The sequence below is a fragment of the Tachysurus fulvidraco genome, chromosome 7, assembly GCF_022655615.1.
Source record: "Tachysurus fulvidraco isolate hzauxx_2018 chromosome 7, HZAU_PFXX_2.0, whole genome shotgun sequence".
In the NCBI taxonomy this organism is placed as follows: domain Eukaryota; kingdom Metazoa; phylum Chordata; class Actinopteri; order Siluriformes; family Bagridae; genus Tachysurus; species Tachysurus fulvidraco.
Genome location: NC_062524.1, coordinates 15,660,719 through 15,688,225, shown reverse-complemented (window position 1 = coordinate 15,688,225; position 27,507 = coordinate 15,660,719). Strand labels below are relative to the sequence as shown.

The 27,507-nt window shown below is 41.3% G+C and overlaps 1 protein-coding gene across 4 annotated transcripts in view; it reads right to left on the bottom strand.

The window, feature by feature from the left end:
• Window positions 1–576: 576 nt before the first annotated feature.
• Window positions 577–27,507, bottom strand: part of dlc1 (DLC1 Rho GTPase activating protein) — a 73,730-nt gene continuing 46,799 nt past the window's right edge. For 3 of the 4 annotated variants that reach the window (XM_047815644.1, XM_027135031.2, XM_047815645.1), the window contains 13 exons: window positions 20,333–20,404; window positions 18,434–18,515; window positions 17,631–17,694; window positions 14,180–15,723; window positions 13,537–13,716; window positions 12,763–12,922; window positions 12,449–12,656; window positions 6,463–6,676; window positions 6,206–6,320; window positions 3,810–4,016; window positions 3,465–3,682; window positions 3,135–3,308; window positions 577–2,852 (listed from right to left, as the gene is read on the bottom strand). In XM_047815644.1, the coding sequence (XP_047671600.1) occupies window positions 2,753–2,852; window positions 3,135–3,308; window positions 3,465–3,682; window positions 3,810–4,016; window positions 6,206–6,320; window positions 6,463–6,676; window positions 12,449–12,656; window positions 12,763–12,922; window positions 13,537–13,716; window positions 14,180–15,723; window positions 17,631–17,694; window positions 18,434–18,515; window positions 20,333–20,404 (3,338 nt within the window). In that variant the 3' untranslated portion in view covers window positions 577–2,752. Of the gene's footprint in view, window positions 2,853–3,134; window positions 3,309–3,464; window positions 3,683–3,809; window positions 4,017–6,205; window positions 6,321–6,462; window positions 6,677–12,448; window positions 12,657–12,762; window positions 12,923–13,536; window positions 13,717–14,179; window positions 15,724–17,630; window positions 17,695–18,433; window positions 18,516–20,332; window positions 20,405–26,464; window positions 26,719–27,507 lie in introns of those variants that run through there. The other variant, XM_047815646.1, reaches the window with a different exon arrangement.

Below are 27,507 nucleotides of genomic sequence, written 5' to 3'. Positions count from 1 at the left end.
TGTGTGAGAGATTTGTCTGGAAATGTGTGTGTCAGCTCAGAGGCACGCGCGCGCGCGCGTGTGTGTGTGTATATGTGTGTGAATCTCACACATTCAGTGACCCACATCAGTCTCCAATCTGATTTTAATAGTGCACTTTAAATAATCTGCAAAATGATTAAGAAACCATTTTTTATCTTCTGTAACTTTAATGATACAAAACCAACTCGTATATCTGTTTAAACACACAAAGCTTTAAACACAGAAGTCCTGCCGTGGTGTTGTGGTGAGTGTCCTGGACCCTGCTGCTGTAGATCCCAGGTTCTGGCTTCAGTTTTTAGCTCAGGATTAAATATATAAAAGAGAAAAGCCCATAAACATCAATCATGTGCCTAATGAGATCCTCTGGCTCAGTCAGATGAGCGTCACTTCTGGGATGAGAGGTTGCTGGTTTGAACCCCAGCTGGATCTCCAGGATTTGAGTGGTAAAGGTTCTGGATACGATGGGTGTGGATGGTGCAGGAAAGTGAGAAACTGAAAGGTACAGGATGGCTGGAGGGTGATTGTGTGTGTGTAAACTCACACCAGACTTTGATCTGATTTTAATACCTTTAATAGTGCACTTTGCAAATAATCTGTACAGAAATAATATTAATAATATAAAAGATAAACCATTTTCTCATCTTCTGTAACTTTAAGCAGAAACATTTACAATAAGATACAAAATCAAATCCCAATATATCTGTTTAAATACACAAAGCTTTAAATTAATGCTCAGCCATGCGCTGTGTTAATGTACACACACCGTTATGAGATTTAATGATGCACAGCTTTCAGATTACTGTCAGTTTCTCTGTACAACAAGGCAACATTCAGATGGTTTACAAGTGATAACCGTTTTTGTGTAAAATGACATTTTTAAGAGAGAAAATCCAAAGCAGCGTTTGTGTTTTATTTGTTACGAGTGAGTTTATGAGCATAAATAAGTGTTTTTCTGCAGAATTACTTCATTTATATTAACACTGAGAATGAAAATCAACTCACTTTCTATCCCTTTAGACTGAGTATTAAGGTTTGATAATGCAGCCACTAGCACGCGAGGGCAGAGCCAACATAGTCACTAGCGACTGCAAGGTGATGACCACGCAACTGTTGACTGACTCTATGTTCACGCTAGCAAGCGACAAAGTAGCAATTAAACTTCGTTTCCTACCTACGCTCGTGCCACCGAGCCATGACAAAATCAAAGGTTCCTTCAGTTCCTCGCTTACAAACTTCTCGTTAAACGTCTCTAAAGAAACAAATCTGATGTATAAAATGTATAGTAGCCTGAAGGCCACACCCACAATCAAGCAACTAACTACACATGACACCAGCTACTTAACACTTGCTAGTGCGAACGCAGGGTTAAATATCGTCAGACAAACAATAAAACAGACGACACACACGTTGTGCGTAGCTGCTGAGCTGCTGTTGTGCTTTAAAGCTACTCTGCCCTCCGAAAACCTGATCCCTCTTTACGTTTCTCTATCACTTCCCTTCTCTTCTTTGCATATTCTACTCATCTCTATGACTCCAGCTTTCTCTCTTTACCACAAATCTTCTCCGGTTCCTTCTTTTGTTCACTTCCTCATTTGTTTGTTTGTTTGTTTTTTCTCAGAAAATCAACCGAGAATTCTCTAGCTTTTGGTCCAGTAACATTTTCCCTTCGTTAAAAAAAAAAGTCTGAGTTAACCAACAAGAACCGTTTCTGTTCCATCAGGAGATAAACGTTAGGTACAATTTAGCGAATGATAAACACAGTGTGCGATAAATATGCAAAAGAAACGTGGTGTTAATAACAGACGACGATATTAACAATATTCCAGAATACAATTTGAGGTCGACGGTATGTAAAGATTCTTTAAATAATATCATTCGTAAAAACGATAAAATTTTGCACCACGACTACTGAAAAGAGTCGTTATTAATCACAGTTTTAAAGTAATAATAAATATAATAATAATAATAATAATAATAATAATAATAATAATATGAGGTAACTATGCTGGAATGTAACCTTGACAACAAGCGTAAATAAGGATTCAAAATAAGTCAAATATGAATCTTTATATAGCCCCAAATCCAGTGATCATAAAAATACGGCACGATCCGAATCAAAAACTGTTGATCCGAGAAAAATAAAGCCCTGATTTAGAAACCTTAAATATTCATCAGTCTGATCTGAATAAAGTTATGTCTAGTTTATATAAGTGATGAAATGAAAGCGGTTCTTGTTTGCGCACTCGGACATGCAGAGCCAACGATCACATGTCACTCCTCCTTTCATTTTCAAGGTGTTCCAGCCACCGCTGAGTCTGACATCTGTCCTTTATCTATAAACATTCATCCATCCATCCATCCATCCATCCATCCATCATATTGACAGATATTGTGAAAGAGCTGTAAATAATCGTGCAGAAACTTACATATAACACGCACGTAAAGTTGAACAACATACTATTCTCTACTAGGGTGCCAGTGCATGGAATATGTCTCATTTGTCACCAACAGACTCATACTGCGCACATGCGCGCACACACACATTCATCTTGCTTCTCAGAAGCAATAGCACCCTAAACTAACCATTTAAACCATGTGAACTTTTATCTTAGAATGCAAAAGGTCATGACCTCTGATAGTAGCTCGAAGGATCAACGTGCCGTCTTCGTAAGCCAGTGTGTGATTTATAGACTCTTCGTCATCAATGGTCCAGGTGTGTGTAGGTGTGTGTTTATTTGTCCAGTGGGCAGGTGAAGGAGTCTCGTATCCGCACCAGTTCAGAGACACACAGGTGGCCATACAGCTTGTTATACCACTCTGGACACCGACCCCTGAAACACACAACCACACGAGTGAGTCACACACACAGACCTTTGTGAGGACCAGTACAAATATTTAAACTTCTTAATGAGGACCTGCTGGGGAAGAGAGGACATTTTGGCCGGTCTTCACTTTTCTCTTATTATTGAATATAACTGCTTCCTGAGCATGTCACATGCTGTTGGTGAACTTTCTCACAGGTCCTCATTTACAATGTGTCCCCATAACTTCATACAGGAATGTGTGTGTGTGTATGTATCTTCTGTTTGTTTTGGAAAGGTGTGCGTGTGTACCTGCGGTCTATTCTGGAGATGTGTGTGACACGGCTCTTGTTTGAGCTGCTTGGTTCTATGAGGTAGCGTGATGTCATCACATTGGCCCGCACACCGTGTACCGCTGCAGCTTCGTGCTCCACTGACACACAGACACATGCACACGCACCTTTGGGGAGGTCCGTCACCCATGACCTGGAATGCACATGCACACACACATACATTTAAAATCTATGTATAATAGAATGCATTACAGATTAACAGTGTATGTTTGCAGTAATAGAGAGAGAGAGAGAGAGAGAGAGAGAGAGAGAGAGAGAGTGTGTGTGTGTGTGTGTGTGTGTGTCTCACCTCAGCACCACGTAGTCAGTGACTGGATTTGGCGCCATGTTGTCACGGATGTACTGATAAATGTCCGTGTTGTTGTCGAGTGTTTTGATCACTCGGCTCTCAAGCAGATCTTCATCCCATCGTTCCTGCTCACGAACGATTCGCTGCAGAACCTCATCTGCTCCGGCCGCCACGTCCACACACACCTTCCACTGACGCAAAGACCAGCCATCGTGCACCTGACCATCAACACACCACCTTAATCATCATCATCAAGATATTATAGTTTCTACAAAGGACTCAGGTTTCCACTGGTCTCCACAGACAAGTTGATGTGTGCGAGAGGAGAGAAAGAGCACTGTGTACCTTCTTATACGCCAATTCGGCGTGTTCGGGTGTTGAGCAGGTGTAGTAGCCTTTGAACTTTTCCCTAGCTTCTTTAAGTAGCGCATCCATGCTTTCTTTAACGAGGCTTCTGTAGCCATGGCCATCGTCCAGAAGGTCCTCCATGCGCAGTGGAATTAACGCCTGTTCGACGTAGGAGTTCCGGCAGTGGCACAGTTCCTCTGGGATCTGAACAGACAGAGAGATGTTCAGCATCAGCACAAATCTCAGAAGAGTTACAATGAAATTGTGCTGCACGATTAATCACATCGCTATCGCGATATCAAGCCTGTGCGATTATATGACGCAAAATGCTGCGATTTTATGAAATAAATAATAAATAAATGCATGTGTGGACATGACAACCCATTCTCTCTGAAAGCTGTTTGCCCATTTCATCCACTACACCGCTATCTGCCAATAATAAAAAAAAAGACCAGCGAGTTTCAGTTTAGGCAGTGACACGTGTGGCACGTATGGTCATGTGACTTTTTCCGGTGTGCAGCGCGGAACGGGTGAAGATGGATGCCGAGCAGACGGACACTGAACTGGTGGCCAGAAAAAATGCTACCTCTGTTATATGTAGTGTTAATTTCGTTAGACGAGACGAAATAAGTTCGTCAACAACCTTTTTTTTCATGACTAAGAGGAGACGATGACAAGACTGAATCACTGTCCAAAACGCTGACTAAGTCTAAATTAACATGCATTATTGTTGACGAAAAAAGACGAGACGAAAATGTTTTGTATAAAATAAAAACTAAGATAAAATCTCTCTTCATTTTCGTCTACAATTGTCTGTTTTTTCATCAGCTGTTACGCCTTTAAAATATTGGACATTTGACATATCAAAACACTCAGCACAATGAGGGGAACTACCTCACGGGTATTCGGATCACGTCATATGCTCATGTCCGCTCACGTCCAAAAGTATTGGCACCCTAGCGGTCCAGTAGCTTTCACAATTTTTCTGTCCACTTGCCTCCAAAATGCACCAGCCTTTGCGAATACTTGCACCGTCAAAGGCCAACATCAAAGTTTGTCGCGACGAACTTTACAAATCTAGTTACATGTAATATTGCTCCAAATATTATCAATAATGGTGTGTGCAATACCATGTATAACTTGCATTTAAGTTGGTAATTTACTTTGTGTATATATATATATATATATATATATATATATATATATATATATACACACACACACACACATACACATATACTGTATACCTTTTCATTAATCAGCATTAATGTGTTATTTAATATTTTAATTTGAAAACATTTTGCATTTGTTTGTTGTTGTTGCTAGTTTGAGTTTAGAAATACAAATTTCAGCATTATCAGTAATCTGTGTGTGCATTTTCCTTGAGAACCAAGCAAGTTGACTCATGATACCATTTGTTTATTATATCGCAATCGCATATCGCAATAATCACCTCAATAATCACAATATGACATTTTCCCCAAATCGTGCAGCCCTACAATGAAATAATGAGTGAGTTTCTCTCACGGGTCAGAAACCAGGTTTATGGGGATGCAGTGTGGAGATCAGATGAAAAGTCCACAGTTCATAGGGACTTTTTTAAGGTTACAACATAACAAAAAATTCACAAAAATGTCTTTTGGCTATTGTAAGTTTGGCTTTTTACACATTTTGACCAGTAAGGATCAAGTGATGATGAAAATAAAAGATGAAATAAAACACATCGGAATAAAAACAAGAAAAGAAAAGCGGACGTTATTGTTTGTTCCGTTCCTGTTCTGTCTTTACACTCCCTACTGTGTCCTCGCAGTTGGAAGGCATGAAAACACAACGATAAATTCAGATCATTTTTGAATCAGCGGTACAGCAACTAGGCGATTATTTCTCATCCTGTGTGTGTGTAAAATCCTGTTCATATCTATTGCCTTCGTTTTCGTTTGAGGCTGTGACAGTTGTCTCTTCCTGTGTGTGTATGTGTGTGTGCACGCGCGTCTGCTATTTTTCCTGTCCTTTTTGTCCAGATAAGTTTAATATCTAAGCTAAGATAAAAGCCTCTCAGACGTTTAGATGATATGCAAAAAGTAAAAATGTATTTATAAATAAAATGATTGATTATTTCTCGAACAGACACTGTGTGAATGAACCGAGAGCGGAAACGAGACGACTGATTAATTACTGGATCGGGACGACCCTGCTTCAGCCAATATAAGATTTTATTAGAGGAAAGCAAAGGGCAAATAACAGTGCTTGTGTGTGTGTGTGTGTGTGTGTGTGTGTGTGTGTGTGACATAATATATTATTAATAATATTAATAACTAGTTGTGAATTTGAGATAATGAGATTTTTGGTGGTTGTCTGCAAAGAGCTTCAGTGAAAGTAGAAATGTGTTTAACCTGGAAGAGTTTCCTGCACTCCTGGATCATGTGACTGAGGCCGTGTGTCGCTGCCAGGTTTTCATTCAGGTCTCTTTGGTCCGGTTTCCCCAGAGGATTCTTCCTGCTCATCACTCTGTCACAAACACAAACACAAACACACACACAATTATTTATATTAATGATCAGATTTAACCACAGCTTCCAAAAGGATATATGTTTACAAACCTACACACACTTGCTCACGCAGGCACACTCGCACGCACATGCACACTCACCTGGGTGAGGAGGCGTCCCGGCGCGCCGTGTTCAGGTGGAACAGTGATGGTGCGAGACACACAGCGAGGTTGGTGCAGGTCATCTGATTCTCACTCACATTGGCCTCTACATCACTCAGGAAACACAGCAGTGTGTGTAGAGCATCACGATTCTCATCAGGCAGCAAACACACAGCGGCACGCACCGCCTGCAGATGGTGTTCCACAGGAATAACTGTCCAAGAAACAGATAACTCCGTTACACCACGTCAGAGTTTTAATATCCCGGTGTTTAGTGTGGAACTGTGTCATGTTTATAGTCACAGCTGAAGAATACACATCAACATCCTGCAGTATTTAACAGGAATCCTTCATGTACAAACACATTAAAACATTTTCCTGCTAATCCTAAATGAAGCAAAACAAAAACGTTAATGTTGGCTTCACCGTTTAACTAATTAGTGTCACTTAATTACACTGATGCTGACACGCTGGTGTGATCATTAACACAAACATGCTAAGACAAGCCAATAACCACAGACTGTGATGCTAGCTGAAGTGTTAGCATGAATCCCCATCAAATTAGGACTTAAACAAATTTTTAACAATATTCTTATGAACACCACCATCCCTAAAATAGCCCTCAGGAATTTTATCATATCCCGAGTCTTGCTAATTTCCTGCTAATTCCAAGTTGGAAAACAAGCTAGCATCGCCGTCTGGCTAATTAGCATTGTTTTTATTTCTTATTGTTTGCACCAGAGTGTCTGTATTGCCGTAAATTATAAATACAGTACGAAACATGTCAGAGCAGCTTGAGAACTCCAGATTGTCCTATTTTAGATAACTTAATCTTTCTTCATCCCAAAAAGAAAAAAACATAACAGGGCTGTCAAACTCAAATTCACAGTGGGCCAAAATATAAAACTGAGATAAAGTCATGGGCCAAACTGAATATTTATTGAAAAATTAACTGCAACTGATATGTAATGTTCAACCTTTTTCATATGGAAATAAACTTTAGTTTTGCTTGAACACAAGAATTGGAACAACCAGAGCTATGTATTACGAACACATAAGAAATCACATTTCACATTTAAATTTGAAACTAGATTTGTAAAGTTCATCGCGACAAACTTTGATGTTGGCTTCACAAAGTATTCGCAAAGGCCGTTGCTTTTTAGAGGCGAGTGGACATAAGGGTCAGTGTTACTTTTGGAAGCAAGTAAACAGAAAGCTAGGTTGCCAAAACATTTGGAGGTAAGTGGAGACGAACATGTCATCCGAATATTCTCAATGTGCTGAGTGTTTTGATATGTCACAAGTCCTAATGTTGTGCTAATTTTTAATTTTCATGTGACATCACATGTCATCAGAATACCTGTGAGGAAAATTGAGACGCCAAAGTTTTGTTCGGAAGAGTATACAGGATAGTAAGAATATTGCTTTGCAAGCACCATTAATAATAACTAGAATGTACATTTCCTGAAGAAAATGTGAATGGTGTTTGCACGTGGCAAGTTTCCCTCATCGTGCTGAATGTTTTGATATATGACATGTCAATGTTGTGCTAACTTTTTGATTTCGCTTATTTTGGGGGCGGGGCTACACGTGACGTCACGTGACGTGACCAAAACATGTGTGAGGCAGTTCCCCTCATCGGGCTGAGTGTTTTGATATATGACACGTGCATGTTGTGCAAAATGTATGATTTCGCTTATTTTGGGGGCGGGGCTACATGTGACATCACGTGACGTCACCAAAACACACGTGAGGCACTTCCCCTCATTGGGCTGAGTGTTTTGATATATGACACGTCCATGTTGTGCAAAATGTATGATTTCACTTATTTTGGGGCGGGGCTACACGTGACGTCACGTGACCAAAACACGCGTGAGGCAGTGGAGTTGATAGTTACATGTATTGAGTGTGTGCTTTACATCTACAGAGAGAACAAAAAAATTTTAAGAATTCCCCATTCAAGTCTATGGGAAAAAGAAAACTCATTTGAGCTTCCGCACTGGGAATTCCGGAATTCCAATCGCACCATTAATAATAATAAGTATGCAAGAGAATAAGAATGTTGCTTTAGCAAGCACCATTAATAAGTATGCAGAATAACAATAATGATGCTTTGCAAGCACCATTAATAATAATAATAATAATAATAATAATAATAATAATAATAATAATATCTAGGTTTGTAAAGTTCGTTGCAACAAACTTTGATGTTGGCTTTGACAATGCAAGTATTCGCAACGGATGGTGCTTTTTGGAGGCAAGTGGACAGAAAGCTAGGTTGCAAAAACATTTGGGGGTAAGCGGAGACAAGCATGTGACATCATCCAAATACTCTTGAGGAAGTTCCCCACATTGGGCTGATTGTTTTGATGTCACTTGTCCATGTTGTGCTAATTTTTGATTTTCACGTGACGTGAGACAGTTCCCCTCATTGTGCTGAGAGTGTTGATATATCACATGCCCATGTTGTGCAATTTTTTTATTTTTATGTGACGTCACGTGACGTCATCAGAATACACGTGAGGAAGGTCCCCTCATTGTTCTGAGTGTTTTGATATGTCACATGTCCATGTTGTAAAAACTTTTTTGATTTTGCATAATTTGGGGGCGGGGCTGCGGCACAACTGAAAGGCCAGTTGGTACACCAATTTAAAACTTTGTTCAGAGTATCACCCTAAAGGAGCTGGCCGAGTTTGGTGTAGATAGTTTGAAAGCTTGCCGAGTTATAAACCTCCAAAGTTTATAATGGGATTCTATGGGAAGAAAGGCCACTTTGAGACCCGGTACCAGAAGTACTGGTACTCAGATCACAGCAACAAACTTCAGACCAGCGTCTACAACATATCCGAATTTGGTGCATGTGGCTTGACAGCCCTAGGAGGAGTTACTCTTGATAATTTTTTGTCTAAGCTTAAATAGGATAACAGACTGTTGGCTTCTACAAAGCCAACATAATAATAATAACTAGAACGGTACATTTCCTAAATGTGGAAATGTGAATGTGCTTGCACGTGGCAAGTTCCCCTCATCGTGCTGAGTGTTTTGATATGTCACATGTCCATGTTGTGCTAAATTTTTTATTTCGCTAATTTTGGGGGCGGGGCTACACGTGGCGTCAGTTCCCCTCATCGTGCTGAGTGTTTTGATATATGACATGTCCATGTTGTGCAAAATTTTTGATTTCGCTTATTTTGGGGGCGGGGCTACACGTGACGCCAGTTCCCCTAATGTGCTTTAGCAAGCACATTAATAATAATAATAATAATAATAATAATAATAATAATAATAATAATAAGTATGCAAGAGAATAAGAATGTGCTTTGCAAGCACATTAATAATAATAATAATAATAATAATAATAATAATAATAATAATAATAATAATAATAATAAGTATTCAAGAGAATAAGAATGTGCTTTAGCAAGCACATTAACTAGAACAGTACATTTCCTAAAGAAAATGTGAATGTGCTTGCACGTGTCAAGTTCCCCTCATCGTGCTGAGTGTTTTGATATGTCACATGTCCATGTTGTGCAAATTTTTTTATTTTGCAAATTTTGGGGGCGTGGCTACACGTGACGTCAGTTCCCCTCATCGTGCTGAGTGTTTTGATATATGACATGTCCAGGTTGTGCTAAATTTTTTATTTCGCTTGAATTTTAGGAATTTCCCATTAATTTCTATGGGACTTTTTTGGCCGCTTTTTCGTCTGCTGTGTGAACATCGTTGGTCAGATCGCTTATAAAAGTCATAGCAGACTCCTCAATGAGCCGGTCGATTTGACACCTCATTTATGGGTCTAGGACAAAAGCTGTGGGACAAGTTACGCGCAGTAACTTGTCACAATAATAATAATAATAAGTATGCAAGAGAATTAGAATGTGCTTTAGCAAGCACATTAATAATAATAACAATAATAATAATAATAATAATAATAATAATAATAATAATCTTTATGCAAGAGAATAAGAATGTGCTTTGCAAGCATGCTCAATCACACACTGTGGACAATTTTCCAGAGATGCCAACCTACAATGCATGTCTTTGGGGGAGGAAACCGGAGTACCTGGAGAAAACCCCCGAGGCACAGGAAGAACATGCACACACACAAGGCGGGTGTGGGAATCGAACCCCGACCCTGGAGGTGTGAGGCGAACGTGCTAACCACTAAGCCATTTCTTATTTAAATAAATAAAATAAAGTATGCCTCTCACTGTATCATTTTAAATTTCTTTTTCAAAACCAACAACATTACAACCAAAAATAATAATTTCATTCAATGAAAATCCAACAGTTCATGCCTTGGAGTACAAAAAGTGCATAAAGAAAACCTATATTCAAACTCAGTTTGTTACACTCTGTTTCGTGCCATAGTGTTTCATAATGTTTCGATTCATAGTGTCTTCTTATGTTATATTCTTTAGTTACAGACACGTTAGCTCCGTTAGCACACAAGACAAACAGGTCTGTCCTTTATATTCGTGAACAGATAATCTGCCTCCCTCCTGTCTTGAAAGCTCCTATTGTCCATCCTTCGTTTGGCCATTTTTGTGGAGGGTGGAATTAACTTGCCCGATGTGACTGTAACATGGTCTCTATCAACAGAGAATGAGGGGTGCTTGCTGTTTGTGACTACGCTTCAATACAGTTGCAAGGCATTCTGGGATTTGTAGTATTAGCAGTGCATGCGGCTAGCCAGCTGTAATGCACATTTGATATGATGATCTTGCGGGCCAAATATAATTATATATAAAATATAATCATATTATACCAAATATAATCCACCAGATTGACACCCCTGCTGTATAATAAACTGATTCTTGTTTGCGCACAAAAAAAACAAACAAGGATCCTGAATGGCGTCCTGTGTTTGAGGATGTTGTAATCAGTAGATTGTTGAGTATTTCGCCTACAAGAGACTTAAAGTGCTATGAAGTGATGGAATGTTAAATGTCAGTTATGTAAGAATGTGTGTAATATGTTTTCACCATCCTCAGGCTATGGGCAAAACACACACACACACACACACACACACACACACACACACACACACACACACACACACACACACACACACACACACAGAAGCCACTTGTCTGACAGGAATGTTGACCCGTGGTCAGCCACACACACACACACACACACACACACACACACACACACACACACACACACACACACACACACACACACACACGTGCGTGCCTGATTCAGAGAACTTTTCAGGGCAGCTGGATTTCACAAATCACGAGTGTTGTTAAAAATCACCACAAAAAGTAAATAAATAAACAAATAACTAAATAAAAGATCGTTTGTTTCAAAACTGTTCTCATGCACAGAAACTCGAACGTCATGAAAGTCAGACTGCATGAGGATGTGTTCTAAACTTTGAGAGGAAACATTTCAAGAAAAACAGGAATTATGTAAAAAAAAAAAAAAAAGATATACATAAATAAATAAAATTTTAAATTAAGTTCCAGAAGAATCTGTACTCAGAAATCAGGATGTAATTTACTGTGACTAAGAACAGCCTGTAGGGGGAGACACCGAGTCATTAACTCAGACCAGTTTAGACCATATTGTCCTTTTATTTTTATACTATTAATAATTTTATTCCTATTATTATGATTTAATACAAAAGAAAAAAAATTACAAAATCAGAGAAATCGTGTTTCTTGGTTTAATTTAAAAAAGAGTTAAACAAAAATTAAAATTTAAAATTAACCAAAAGGTTAAAACTGAACACTAAAAAAAATCCAAAATAATTAAAGTTTAGATGTGGAAATGACCTCTAAAGTGTCTCAAGCAATAATAATAATAATAATAATAATAATAATAATAATAAAATTATTTAAATAAAATGAAATGAACAATGAACCAAATGTAAAGAACAATAAGATAAAAAATGTGAAATTTACAAAACTAGATAAAAAAATTCTGAAAGCTAAAATGAAACATTTCATAATGTTTGTGTGTGTGTACTTACACTGATAGATCTGCAGGAACGTATCAGACAGTTTGCTGGTGAACAGAGGTTCAGGTAGATCTCTGAAATACTGTTTCAGCATGTCTGCCACATCGTAAGCTGATTGGCTCTCGTAGCTGACTCCGCCCCCTTCAGTGCCGCATGATTCGTTCATTTGGCGTAGAGCCTGAATGCGTGATTTCACCCCTGACTTCCTGAACAAGCCCACCTGCACGGAAGACAGCAGGACCCATACACACCTGGGTTAAAGGGTAAATGTGTGCGTGTATGTGCGTGTGTGTGTGTGTTTGTGTATAAAGATCTCTACCACACACCTGGTCAAGGCCGTGGTTGCGGAGGTAGCGCATGGCCTGTTGAATGCCCTGCGGTAACGGCTGTCCACTTCTCTGCACATTCACCTGCAGCGGTACTCCAAACACACTCCTCTCCTTCGAGTCACGCACTTTCATACGCTTCATGAACTTGGGTACGGCCCTGATGCAAACACACACACACGATTAATTCATTTACGAAACCTGAGAAAAATAAATACCCTGAAATTATTTAAAAATTAAATTTGTTTATAAAAAACATGTGTGTGTGTGTGTGTGTGTGTGTGTGTGTGTGTGTGTGTGTGTGTGTGAGAAGTGTGTGTGTGTGTAGGAAAGTTCCAGAAGCAGAGGGCAGCTGAAATCTGTTTCCACCTTCCTCAGAAAGAGAGTAAACAGACAGAGACAAAGCAGGGAAGAGCCATGCAAATACGGACACACACACGCGTGCGCACACACGCGCAGGTCTCACATTTTGAGACAAACACCCGGAGTGTAAAGGTTCAAGGCTCTTCGTGTGTGTGTGTGTGTGTGTGCGCGCGCGCGCGTGTGTGTGCGTGTACGCGCGTGTGAGTGTGTACGCGCGTGTGAGTGTATGTGTGTGTGTGTGTGTGTGTGAGACTCACCAGCTGAAGCTATGTTTGTTGGTCTGTGTTTGTGTGGGCGCGCATGTGAGCATGTGTGTGTGAGGTTCACCAGCTGAAGCCGTGTTTGTTGGTCTCTGTGCATATGTGTCTGTGTGTGTGTGAGAGAGAGAGAGAGAGAGAGAGAGAGACTCACCAACTGAAGCCGTGTTTATTTGTAGGTGTGTGTTTCTCCAGCAGAGCTGTGAGTTTCAGCAGGCTGTATTTCTGCAGCAGATTCATCTGCAGTACTGACTGACAGTCGAGCTGCAGTGTGGACGATGACATGCTCGGCCGGTGTGAGTTCTGGAAACTGGGCCAGCGCAGCTTCTGAGGCCTGTAATACACACACACGCGCACACACACACACACACACACACACACACACACACACACACACACACACACACACACACACACACACACACACACACACACACACGTTTACCATTTGACGTTCAACATTACAAAAGTCTACAGCACTACAATGGCACGTTTCCACTCGAGGAACCAGTACAGGAACCTTTTTAGTTCCTGCTGGAGAGTAAGCACCTACGTATCTGTAGGGCAGAGCTGCTGTACCATACTGCACATCACTGCTGCATCCATTTCTTTATTTATTTTTGACATTTTGACAGAAACTGGTGAGGGAACTATTTAGATTTGTTATATATTATATTTCTTATAATATATGTGATAACAGGAACTAATATGGTTCTCAGGCCTGTAGCATAACAAAGGTTTCTGCTGTTGTGTTTTTCATCTATTACAAATAAACTTGAACTTGAATTGAATCTTACCTGTTAGCCCGGGTGAGTGTTGCTCCCATGCCAGAATCTCGTCTCTCTCTTGCGCTAACAGTGTCGTCCTGCTCGCCTAGTGGGTTTCCTGTGCTCTCCTGGTCGCTTCCATTCTCTGTCTCCATCAAGCGATTCTGTAGCGGTGATGAAGGGCAAGGGGAGGCAGAATCCAAGGCTGAGTCCGAGTCTCCTTCCTCTTCCTCCTCTTCTTCCTCTCCAGGCCCTGTTTCTGTCCATGTGCTGACCAGTCGCTGCAAGCCAGTCACCCGCTCTAGCACATCCTCGATCTTTGGCTCCTCCTCCTCTGCCTCGGGTTCATCCTCTTCCTCATCTCCTATTTCAGAGGGTACATTGTCATAAAAACTCAACCGACTGTCTAATGAAGTGGAAGAACTGCGGTGAGGCCTGCTGTCACTGCGTTGAAAAGAACCCCCGTCGGCTAGTAACTTGGGAAATGTACCCGGTTTGTGACCATCGGGAAGGTAAAAGTAGATTACTCCAGACTCTTCATCTATCCTCGTATGATCCACTTGCCTCTCATTAATCCTTTTGCGGTTTCGTAAGTTGTTCTCTGTGGTCATGCTCGGCTCAAGCATTCTTTCACAGTTCCGGATCCCCAGGTTCTCGTTGTCCTGAACAAGACTGAATGGGTCAAACCCTTCCAGGTACATCCCGACCCGCTTGATTGAGCCCGCTGCTGTGCTGTGGCTCCGAGCCCTCGTGATCGGACTGGGTGTACTCACAGCACTTCCACTGCTAGTCTCTGAATTGCTGCTGCCGGTGCTTCCACTGCTTGTCTGTGTGGAGTAAGAGATGCTGCGGTTGTGGGTCTCGGTGTGATCCATTGTGGAAATGTCAAAACAGTTGAGCTGTCGCAGCTTGTCCTCATCCAGACCTTCCTTCAACACTGGGCCGCTAATCTCTAGCCTTCCATTGATGACTACGCATTTCTTTTTACGCTTTGAAGACATGCTGCTACTACGCAGTCGTAGGCTTTCCATACGCTTCAAAAAGCTCTTGGCTCTTGACCGTGTACTTTTACCATCTCCACTACTTCCTGAGAAGGTTCTGGCATCAAATGCAAATGTTCCATGTTCAAGCGGTGATGGAATCCCTTCGGAAAATGAATCCTCATTGGCACCAGATGTTCCAGAAGAGCACACACTAGCAACAGAGCTCGCACGAGTTGTAGAGGCTGTAGCTACATTGAAATTGGTGTTAGCTGGGCTGGATGGCACCGTAATACTACGTGACCCTCCATGACCACCACTTCCGGCACTGTGCAACGATCCCACTTCTGGCTGCTCACTAAGATCTGTTAGCACACTTTCGGCACTAACACTAACCCTCTCTCGAAGCAGGTGTCCACCAGGCAAGCACTGATCCTGGGAGGAAAGGAATGTAGGAACAGAAATAGCATCTCCTTCTGAAGACGTGAAGACATCCAGGTCCAACTGGTCCAAACGAGACCAGCGCTTGCTGTCCCGTTGGAAAGTCCAACGGCCACTGATGGCACAGGGCTCATCTTCATCAGAGTCTTCACTCTAGAAATGACAAATTAAGAGTTTGGCAAGGCAAACAAACTTTGTTGGGAAAGAAATGCTGCACAAACATCATGCACAATGCGCTTTTACATTTAAAAAAAATGAAAAATACTTATACAAGTTTATATATATATTTCTATGTGAACATCCACCTCTTTTTCTATCATTTCAAGGTTACAGTTTGCCTTTGTATTTTTGCCAATGCTTTATTACCTTAGCTGTTATGTAACAGATATGGTCTGTAACTTCTGTGTTGTTTGAAGAAATAGAAACAGTCTAATGCATAATCTGTTTAATAAACAGTTACTTCAGAGATGCTAACGAGATGCCGGTTTGAGGTTCATTCATTTAAACTTACAGGACTTCCAATCTGAAGTCCTAACACTCCCTGTCCATTTAAGTGGATAATGTGGCCAATTTGAGCACAACTGAGTGATGAAAAAATCTGTTACTTGTTTTCACAATGTCACAAGAGTCAAATGTCCACCATTCCTTCTCCCTAATCTGGGTAATCTATTCTCCCCTCAGGGGATAAATGGGTGGGGGTTAAAGGGTTTTTGGTGGGTTTACCCTCCAGCTGGGGATTTGGCCTGGTCTAGTTCCCTTCCCCCTTAGAATACAAGCCTCTCAGAAGACCTAAAACCCCACCTATACCGCAGCGAGGCTTAGTTCTACATTCCAGTGGTTTTGTGCTCAAGTTGCTCAAGTCATGCAAAATTCCACTCTATATCTTTGAGGTCTGAACGCCGTACCTGACGATAACGAACTATATAAACTGTAGAACTGGTGCATGATTAATGACACTGAACTGGTGATGACCTAAACAAGTGTGTAACTTTGCTCTTCAAGGCAGGAAACCTGTACTTAAGTAACCATCCCTGTCAAAGGCATCTCCTCCATGGTGGATAAGAACAGTGGCGGAAAAAGTTCGTAAAATTCACCACGGTAGTTATTTCACAACCCCTGAGGCTCGGGAACCCTTTGATCAGTGTGATTAGAGTGAGAAAACAAAAAAGGTACTTGTGTGAAAATCTCCCCCCAGTACCATCAATAAAGTAGGTAATTGTATAATTAATAAAATTACGATTTCTAACAATATGAATACTTGCTGAGACAAATGAATCTCCTTGAGTGTTTTCCGAGTACAGATACAGATGAATAAAATCACACGCCTCTTGGTGCCAAACACGTTCAAGAAAGGACTTGAAGCGAATATGAAGAAAAAGAAATGAAGGAGATAGGGGTCAAGGCACAAAAAGAGCGTGAAGATCAATGCATACCAAGAATAGTTGGAGTCTGCTGCCCTGAAAGGAAGCACAATCACTTCCTTAAGTCAGCTTATGACCTTTTCTCTTTAACTCTACGGGCACCGAACACCACCACTGGGGTCATGTGCTTTCATAACAGGACACACACAGGCATACTCGACAAGGCGGCTATTGTTCAGGCCTAGTAGTGTGCACCAAAAACACCTCCATAAACATTGCGCTTATTTGGTTAAGTCATGGCCTCTACCGTGATTATATAGGCGTCTTGTTTGTCGACGCATTCCTGACACGCCTATTTTGAAATCACGGATTACGGAGTGTGTAAGCAAACACACTTATGCACGGACATTCCGTAACCATGTGTGCGGACAATCCCATAATGGTGAACTGGACAGGATATCCTCTTCCTTTTTTTTGGCAAGTGAGAAAATCCGTCGTGACAGAAAGAAGACAAAACCAACATAGAATGAACAGAAGGAGAATAAAGCTAACACAAGTCTTTCATTTTGCCCATTACAGCCGTACTTTACTCATGCCTTCAGGACACAAGACCTGCCAAGGAGAACTAAAACTTTCCTTTTAATTAAAGTAGATGACAGACAATGAGGTTAAGAGGAGACGGGAAATAAGAGAACTTACTCTTTTTCTCTGAGGAGTGATCTCCAGCCTCATCATAGCACCCTTGTTCAGAGTGTTTAGTCTCCTGCAAGATGAACAAACACCTCAATTAGAAAAATTCACATTTGAAAGAACCCTGTGGTCTCACATAACAACCTTAATCCAGAATCATGTCCAAAAAGACTTTCTCTGGAAAAAAAAAGAATGAACACAGCAGTGCTGCCTGATAATGAGCTGTTGAGGGATAAGCTCCAGATTACAGAAAGTCAGAAAGAAGAGAGGAAGAGAAGAAAAAAGGGAGAAGGAACTCGTTTGAACGGTCGGCGACAAGACCACAAAAGAGACGCCTGGCTTATCCTGCTCGCCACCTGGATGGGGTCATGTGACCTTCAGTTAGGGGCTTTTAGATATGTGTGTCTGCTCCAAAGGGGCTGGCACCACGAAATGGCCTCCAGATGTCTGAGAACTCCAGCTGGGCTCGGCTTGACCCCCTCGCTCACTTAGAAACACGACTCTTCCTCATGGTCTGTCTCACTTTCTCTCACTCAAACTATCTGTCTTTCTCTCACATTCTGTCCAAATGTACAGTGTTACTGTAGTAAAATGAGATGTATGAGAAGTCAAATGTTTGCTGGGTCTCAGGCATTTGTCATTCTGCTTCATCAAAGACACAGAGACAGAGAGAGAGAGAGAGAGAGAGAGAGAGAGAGAGAGAGAGAGAGAGAGAGAGAGAGAGAGAGAGAGAGAGAGAAGTGCTGGCAATAAAAGGTTGCAGGTGAGTAGACAGTAGAAGTTTCTGGAATCTGATAAGTGTTGAGAGATACCTGCAAAGTGCTTCAATGGCATCTCGATCCAGAAAGTCGTGATCTCTGGTGACTGATGAGATCTGGATAGGAAACTGACCATCTAAAAAAAAAAAAAAAGAGAGAGAGAGAGAGAGAGAGAGAGAGAGAGAGAGAGAGACAGAGAGATATTATGTAACAATTTCCAGCAATTATGAGTTATTTTTTATTTATGAAAGAACATGTCATACGTTTTATTCCTTTACAGTTACATTCGATGTTGTGTAACAGTCATGATCTGGTTTATTAAGAAACAGAAAGTTACAACTTTAAGGCTGACTGATAAAAACATTCACACTGGAGACTCCTTCCTAAAATGGTAAAAGTCTTCTCAAAAAAATGCAGAGCGTCCGCTTTCGGAACTAGTCGTTAATATTGAAATTTACTGTTTTGACCTTAAAACAAAAGAGGTCCATTCTGGAGAAGGGATTAAAGAGTCAAAGGGGAGGGGACACACACACACCTATGCTAAAACAGTAGAGGAAGTTGCATCTCAGCAGCCAAACAAATACAGCTGCAATGCAAAAGAGGTGTGTGTGTGTGTGTGTGTGTGTGTGTGTGTGTGTGTGTGTGTTGGGAGGGGGATTAGGAATGACAATAGGTCCTCAAAGAGCTGTTGAGAGGTCTGTGTGTCTTTATAAAGCCCCCGTCTCTGTTGGCGCTCGCAACAAAACTGCAACCATTAACAATAATTTAACACAGAGAAAGAGAGAGAGAGAGAGAGAGAGAGAGAGAGAGAGAGAGAGAGAGAGAGGGAGAGAGAGAGAGGGAGAGAGAGATTGAAAGTGAGAGAAGGAATGAAAGATGAAACAGGTAAGGAGGGAAGAATGTAAGGAGGCATGGAAAGCAAAAGGACAGGAGTAAATGAAAGGAATGCTAGAAAAACAAACAGAACAACCGTCAAGCTGAAAAGGAGGATAAGATGAGGGCGTAAGGAGAAAGGGCCATAAATTAAAAAAAGAGAGATGGACAGGTGGTAGTGGCAGACACATGAGAGAGACAGACAGAGTTAGGTGAGAGAAAGAAAAATGAGACAAGTGCAAAGGGAAAGAAAGAAAGAAAGAGACAGGTGAGAGTGAGAAAGAAAGTCAAAGAAAAACAAAAAAAAGAGAAGGCAGAATAATACTAATGCATCACACACACACACACACACACACACACACACACACAATTTTACTTTCTGTTATCAGAAACTTTATCTACAGCAATGTCAGCTTTACAGCCCTCAAATACACACCCATATATTTGTTTGTGTGTGTGTGTTTCAGGGCTTTAGAATGTGAGAGCGTGTTGCACGTGTCAGATGGAAACATAGCTGCAGGTCAGAATCCAAACTAAGTGTGCATGTGTGCGTGTATACTTGAAAGGTACTTGGGCCTGAGGTATGCTATCACATGTCTCACACTCCTTGCTTCATTAATTTACTTTGTTTCTTACACGCGCGTGTGTGTGTCTTTCTATATGTAAAAGAAAGGAGAAGACAGGAGACAACACAAACCTGAGCCAACTCAGGAATGTGCTTTAGGGTGATGGGAAGGAAGAGAGAGAGAGGGGACACTGTGTGTGAATTTAGCACCTTATGATGTCTAATTATGCAAAAACAAAAGAAAATGTTTCAGAAATATGTACAATTATCGTTCACGTCCAGATTAAACAATAATCTCAAGCCCAAAGCGCTCGTTTTTCAAACAAGAGAACTGACATTGTATTTTTTTCTCCTGGTGCTGACGTGCATCAGGACACACAGGGACGTTCATTCAGCAATTAGGAGCTCAAACCCAGTGTGTGACCTACATACACACCCTGGGCTATTCCTGTCAAAATGCTGCTATTCATAAAGATGGAAAATTCATCAACAAAAAAAAAAACCTGTGTTCTTACCTTCATAGAGCTGAGCGTACTGGGGGAAACCAGCAGCGCGGAGCCACGTACATGCCTCCTTCGCCTCGATTTCTGAAAAACACACAAGTTCACTTCGGTGTTTTATTGCAACACAAGCACAATGATAAGAAAAAGAATGTCCTGCTAATAAAAAGACTCAAAATTGCCCCTGTTGTGAACAGAGATGTTCTTTATTTATATCCAGATCTGTAATTACCAGACATCTGCGTGATGTATCTCGTGATGGTGCGATGATTCTAAACACTGTAAACTCATGGTCCTCAGAAACCATCATTTCTCTTGGGAAGACCCGTAAGTACATCAGTGTGTTTCAGATTTTTGTGCTTTGTGCGTTTTCCCCTTGTGTATATTTTGGTACAAATAAATAAAAAAAAAGTTTCCGTCCCTATTATAAATATATCTCTTCTCTGTAGAACTTTTTTGCTCAACAAATTCTAAATACTGTTAGAAAGACCAAAAGTTGTCACGGCAGCTATTGATGACACTCAGCTAATGAGCTGAACAAGTCGTTGTGAAAGACCTGCTCAGTCTTTCACCATGTCACTGTGTGTCACGCCGACCCTACGACTCCACGCGCTCCTCCCCATCCAGCACGTTCTCCTCGATCTGACAGTGTGGCGCTAGGTTTCAGACAGCACTGCTAAAGCTAATTGTCCTGGGAATGACCTGTTTATGAGCCGAGCGCCAAATGGCCAACGAACGTTCCCAGCAGCCATTCAGGCTCAGAGACAGTGCTGGGTTTCGTTCAGCGCTGAGTGAAACCATCACTGTCACCGTAAATTAAACTCTAATCAGGTTGTTAAATTAGAAGTGAAACACCAATCACAACACAGGTTCCCTTTCACTTCCTGTTCCTGTTCCATGCAGCCCTGTGACCAATCACAATACATTTCACCACTGGGACTAATCAGAACGCAGTTCTCACCCAAAACGCCTATCGATTTAATCATCCTACAATCCCCGCCCCAAACCACTCTGACCAATCAGAGCACGGTTCCTGACTTTAGCTGCTCAGAATACAGATCCTTTTAAAAAGCTTTCATAATTCTTGGATGAGAGAGAGAGAGAGAGAGAGAGAGCGCAGAGAGAGACAGCAGAGAGCTGAATGAGTAGGTGAGGAAACAGAGCTGCTGCTGATACGTGACTCTCTGCTCGGCTGACCGAGAACATGCGTGTGAAGGAAGAAAACATAAGAGACGTGCGATAAGGGAGGCCACCTTGTGCTGTACAGACAATCACACACGGTCACGCACACGCTCCTGCACACTCACACACACACACACACAGCCACAGATGGCATTTACATACCAAAACAAGCCTAGACAGAAACAAGGTGAATAGAAAGAAACAAATACACACACACACACACACACACACACACACACACACACACACACACACACACACAATTACTCTGACATTCTGACAAAGTTCTATATTCTAGTGTAGTGTATAGTTCAAGACCCTGAACAGTGTTTGACAATAATTACACACACTTCTAAAAGCCTCTTCAATAAGGGCCCATGCTTTCTGTGTGTGTATGTGTGTGTGTGTGTGTGTGTGAGAGAGAGAGAGAGAGAGAGAGAGAGAGTTTGGCTAAGTACATGTTTTAGGCTACACATGGGAACAGAGAAACTATTTAGATGTAAATGCACACACACACACCTCTATCCACACATCAGTGCAAAGAGCCAAGATAAAGACTGTACTGTGTGTGTGCGTGTGTGTGTGCGCGTGTGTGTGTGTGTGTGTGTGTGTGTGTGTGTGTGTGTGTGTGTGTGTGCGTGTGTGTGCATTGCATCCTGTGTCCCACCTTAGCAGTTGTAACCTCACTTCTCTTTCCTGTCCAACCGGAAGCTAATTGGAGTCCAATGTGTGGTCACCATGGCTACTTAAAATACCATGCCTCCTTTTGTTTAAGGGCAAACAATAAAAGGTGGAAAAAATGAACTAACAGAAATATAGGGCATGACACACTCACAAACACTGAGAAAACCATCCATCTGAAAGAAAGCGACAGATAAACAGATAGATAGATAAGTCAGTCTATCTATTCATCTAAACAGACAGACAGACACTTAGTTCACCTCAATGCTAGTTAGCCAGTTAATCTGTATTTCTGGCTGTATCAGATGCATCATGCTAGCTAAATTTTACAACAGGAATAACTCAGCTGGCAAACTAACAATCTACACCCTAATAAACACAACAGCAAGATTGGCTACAAGATTAACATCACTGCTAACCACGTTCCTGGAGCGCTAATCACTGTGATTCAAACCTCATACTATTTTATGCTGATCACAAGTGAAGCAGTCGAACCGACAGAACACATTAAACCGCTAGCCGGAGAGTGACAGAAACAAATAAAGGAAAAAGAGAGAGTGATGAATATTCTAAAGTAAACTCTAAAAAGAAGTGAAATAAAATGTAGAAAGAGAAGAAAAATCTGAACAGGTTCCAGTTTCACAGGAAAAAGCTTTTGAGGAAACAGATTCCACAAGAAACCTGAGATCACTTGATTTAATAAGGGAAATTTGCTAACAATGCATATCAAATCTCAGTGAGAAGACACAAACAACTGGTTCCCCTGAAACCCACGTTCCATTTTTTGCGTTCCTTTCCTTCATTCCCTCAAAAAGCAAATACCAAAAAAAATACTTGAGCTAAAATTGCTTTCTGTCTGTTTGCACTGTTCTTCTCTTTCTTTCTGCCTTGGTCAAGAAAAAAGCTTTCCATTTCTCTCTCCCTCGTTCCACCCCAATTCATCTGGAAACAAATTTTAAAATTTGCACTAATTCCAACAGCCTGTCTGTACCAACAAATTTCTGGAACTGAATCATGAGCGATTGTAATGACATACCAACGCTAACCATGCTAACGACACACATTTGTATTATTCCTTTTTAGCTTTCCCCACAATTCTCTCTACTAATACAAAATACAGTTGGCTTCTTTCCTGGTTCCATCACCTAGTGACCTTTGGCCTCTGCCAAGTCATCGCTTAGACAGCCAACAAGGACAGAGTGTGTGTTGCTCCTTCACATATAAAACTTTTTACAGAAGGATATGTGACACCATCCCAACCCCCATAGGTTTTTTTAACAAAATAAATCAAGGAGGGAAACTCAACCCCGTGTGCAAGACTAGTTACTCATAAAGGAAAATATGATCAATATTCATCAAGAACTAAAGTAGAGGCTCTGAATTTACTGTTGCAAAGGCCACGCCTCCTTCCCACACACTGACAGGTCACAGAGGCCACGCCTCCTTCCCTCACACTGACAGGTCACAGAGGCCACGCCTCCTTCCCTCACACTGACAAGTCACAGAGGCCACGCCTCCTTCCCTCACACTGACAGGTCACAGAGGCCACGCCTCCTTCCCTCACACTGACAGGTCACAGAGGCCACGCCTCCTTCCCTCACACTGACAGGTCACATAGGCCACGCCTCCTTCCCTCACACTGACAGGTCACAGAGGCCACGCCTCCTTCCCTCACACTGACAGGTCACAGAGGCCACGCCTCCTTCCCTCACACTGACAGGTCACAGAGGCCACGCCTCCTTCCCTCACACTGACAGGTCACAGAGGCCACGCCTCCTTCCCTCACACTGACAGGACACAGAGGCCACACCTCCTTCCCAAATTAAATAAATTTGAAATAATTTCTGTAAATATTTTTTAACCTTTTTTGCCATCAATCACTCAGAGCATTTTAAAACTCTTGTTTGGTCTCAGTGCGCTCCCATCCAATCACAAGCTAAATCATACCCTGATAGGTGGTCACCATGTTTACTTAAAAGCCACGCCTCTTTTTACGGGTTGAACTCGTTAACTCTTAACTGATCCAGTTGTGTTTATTTGCAGCTGTTCGATCATTTATTCAGGTTTATTTGCAGCTGCACTTAACGATGACGTGATGCGGTCGTTTAGTTCAAAATTGAATGTAAAGTGTGAGGTAAATAATAATAAAAAAACTCCCAGTGATGGACAGAGAGTGCTTCTGATTGTGAGCTCTGAACTTTGTACATGAAGATACAGGCTTCTAAATTTATCCAGCTCTTTTCTTCTCTCTCTCCTTTTCCTGTCAGAGGAAGTTCTCACAATTGCAGGCCAATATTGTGTCAGCATGAGGAGGAGGAGGAAGAGGGAAGTGCATGCTCCCCCTGCGGTGTGTGTGTGTTGAAACAGACGCTGGTCTTCTGGAGACTGTGAATGTAAATTTAGTTCTTCTAGCATTTCAAAGCCAATGTTTGCGATCACCTTCACAGATACAGACAGAACTCAGGGTTCTAGTTAAGTTCCATGTGGAGGATCAGCTCAGATTAAACACTACACTGTCAGAGTAGCAGTGAACTAAAAATATCGTCACCTCAACCATCACACGTGTCTTCTTTATAAGGTTACATACTATTTCTTATTTTTATTCTACGATCATACTGATATTGTAGCATTATGTATTGTGCCCATAAGAATTTTGATATTTATGGATAATTTTATTTTCCTGATAAACAAACAAAATCAAGAAATCCATTAATGCTTTGTTTATGGCATCAGACACAACCTTCAGACTCTTTAGTTAAATTTCTCTAACTTTAACAATTAAAAAAAACTGCAAGGATGCGATCAACAGACTGTGTTTGAATCTATTGGCACCCTAACAATCACAAAATAAGTATGAAGTGTTTCTGAAACATTTAAACCAGGTATATACACAGTGTTGTGTGACGTCGTACATGTAATCAATCAAACAAACCTTAAACGGGTAACAAATCTGTTTAACTAGAACTTTTGTTCCAGGATGGGGTGCCAAAACTTTTGTGTGACACTTATTCTTGATAGTTGCTTAAAGATATCACAGCACTGACACACACACACACACACACACACACACACACACACACACACACACACACACACACACACACCTGGATGTTCATGCATCACTCTGTGGATTTGAAGCATATCGAATGATTCCATTAAGGCCCGGAAACATATGGGAAGAGTGTGTAAGTGTGTGGGAAACCCTGGAAACAAGATGATCCTTTCCATCTGGACACACTCTGTCATTAATATCAGTTTGAAACCCATTTACACGTCACTTTGAACTGCTCACAAGCACTGGCAAAGTGGAGACCGAACATGTTAATAAAGTGTGTGTGTCCCACATTCCAACAAATTCATCTATACTATTGTACTTAGGCCACATGTCCAGTCCCAAAGACAGCATTTAATATTTTATTATTAGTTTGAACAAACACATTGGTCGTTTGATAAAGTTTTTTTTCCCCAAACACGCCATCGATCAAATCCTGTGGATATTATTTTAAAGCTAATCAATAATCTGAATCAATAAGAACAAAAAACACAAGTGTTTGGTCTTCAGCTCTAACCCTGGAGCACATTAGTACTATTCCCTGTGGACCCTCAGGTGTCCAAACATAAAGGATCTAATTTAAGTGAGAAATGCTGAAATAATAATAATAATAATTATTATTATTATTATTATTATTATTATTATTATTATTATTATTTTGCCCTGCGATGGGTTGGCACTCCGTCCAGGGTGTATCCTGCCTTGATGACCAATGACGCCTGAGATAGGCATAGGCTCCCCGTGACCCGAGAAGTTCGGATAAGCGGTAGAAAATGAATGAATGAATTATTATTATTTTAGATAAGACACACACCAAGCACACTGATAAATAAAGTACCCAGAAAAATAAAAGAAGATAAGTGGAATGTTACTTGATATGAGGTGGAAACGTTTCTGCTGTAAGTAGTGAGTGCAAAGGTATTGAACATTAACGAGCTCCTGATGCAACCGAAGCGCGCGTGCGGAGAAAGTGGGAGAGAGGTCTAGAGTATGCGTATGCGAGTGCGTATGCGAGTGCGTATGCGAGTGCGTATGCGAGTGCGTATGCGAGTGCGTATGCGAGTGCGTATGCGAGTGCGTATGCGAGTGCGTATGCGAGTGCGTATGCGAGTGCAAAATTTACTGGATCACACACCATTCAGAGGTTTGCAACGTTGCCTGTATGTATATTTCTACACACTTGTATGTCCGGGAGCAATGAAAGAAAGAACCAGTAAATAAACTCTACTCACGAGTGAGGATCATTTTGGGTCGCGCGCAGTCACGTATACAGACACGTCTCTAATCCAGCATTACTGCAGAACTCGTGCAAAGTCGTGCAAAACGTGAGAAGTCAAGACCGACAAAAATCCTCATTCCACACGCGCTCCGAGGGGAAATCCATTGATCCGGGAACCCGACGTTACCAAAGTCCTCCTGAGTGTGTGAGTGTGTGTGTGTGAGTGTGTGTGAGCCTGCGCGCATCCACCGAGAGATTGTGAATGAAACGACTCAGGTCCTCACTATCACCAAAAGCCACGCCCACACCCAAACCGCGCTACTCTGATTGGTCAGAGCGCACCCTTCACTAAATCTACACTGCGCTGATTGGTCAGAATTTTTACAGAATTTTCAGTGTTTAATATACCAAAAATATTTATTTATTTATTTATTTATTTATTTATTTTTTAAGATGTGTCATCTAGAAATCTTTTTTTGAAGTGTGTGTGTGAAGTGCTGGTTCCCAAATGGGTTCTAATCTCTCCACATTAACCAAACAACCCCTTTAAGGTAAAAAATGATACCTTTATTTCGGTAAAAAGAGTTATCTCCACTCTGATTGGTTAGTCACTGGTTCACATTAATACACTCGTTTTGTTATCGTTTCTATAGTAACAGGACATTTATTTTAAAGATGTGGTTGAAGACACATTTATTGAACACTTATGGAAGGAGCCTCCAGTGCAAGAGTGTCAGTGAATGCAAACTGAACCTGCATGCGTCACAGCTACTATGCTGTGTGTGTGTGAGGTGTGTGTGTGTGTGTGTGTGAGTGAGTGAGAGAGAGGTGTGTGTGTGTGTGTGTGTGTGTGTGTGTGTGAGTGTGTGTGTGTGTGTGTGAGAGAGAGAGAGAGAGAGAGAGAGAGAGAGAGAGAGAGAGAGAGAGAGAGAGAGAGAGAGAGAGAGAGAGAGAGAGAGAGAGGCAGAGGTGGCAAAAGTACACACATCCTTTACTCAAGTAGAAGTACAGATACTCATTTTTTAAAAGACTCCAGTAAAAGTAGAAGTAGTGACT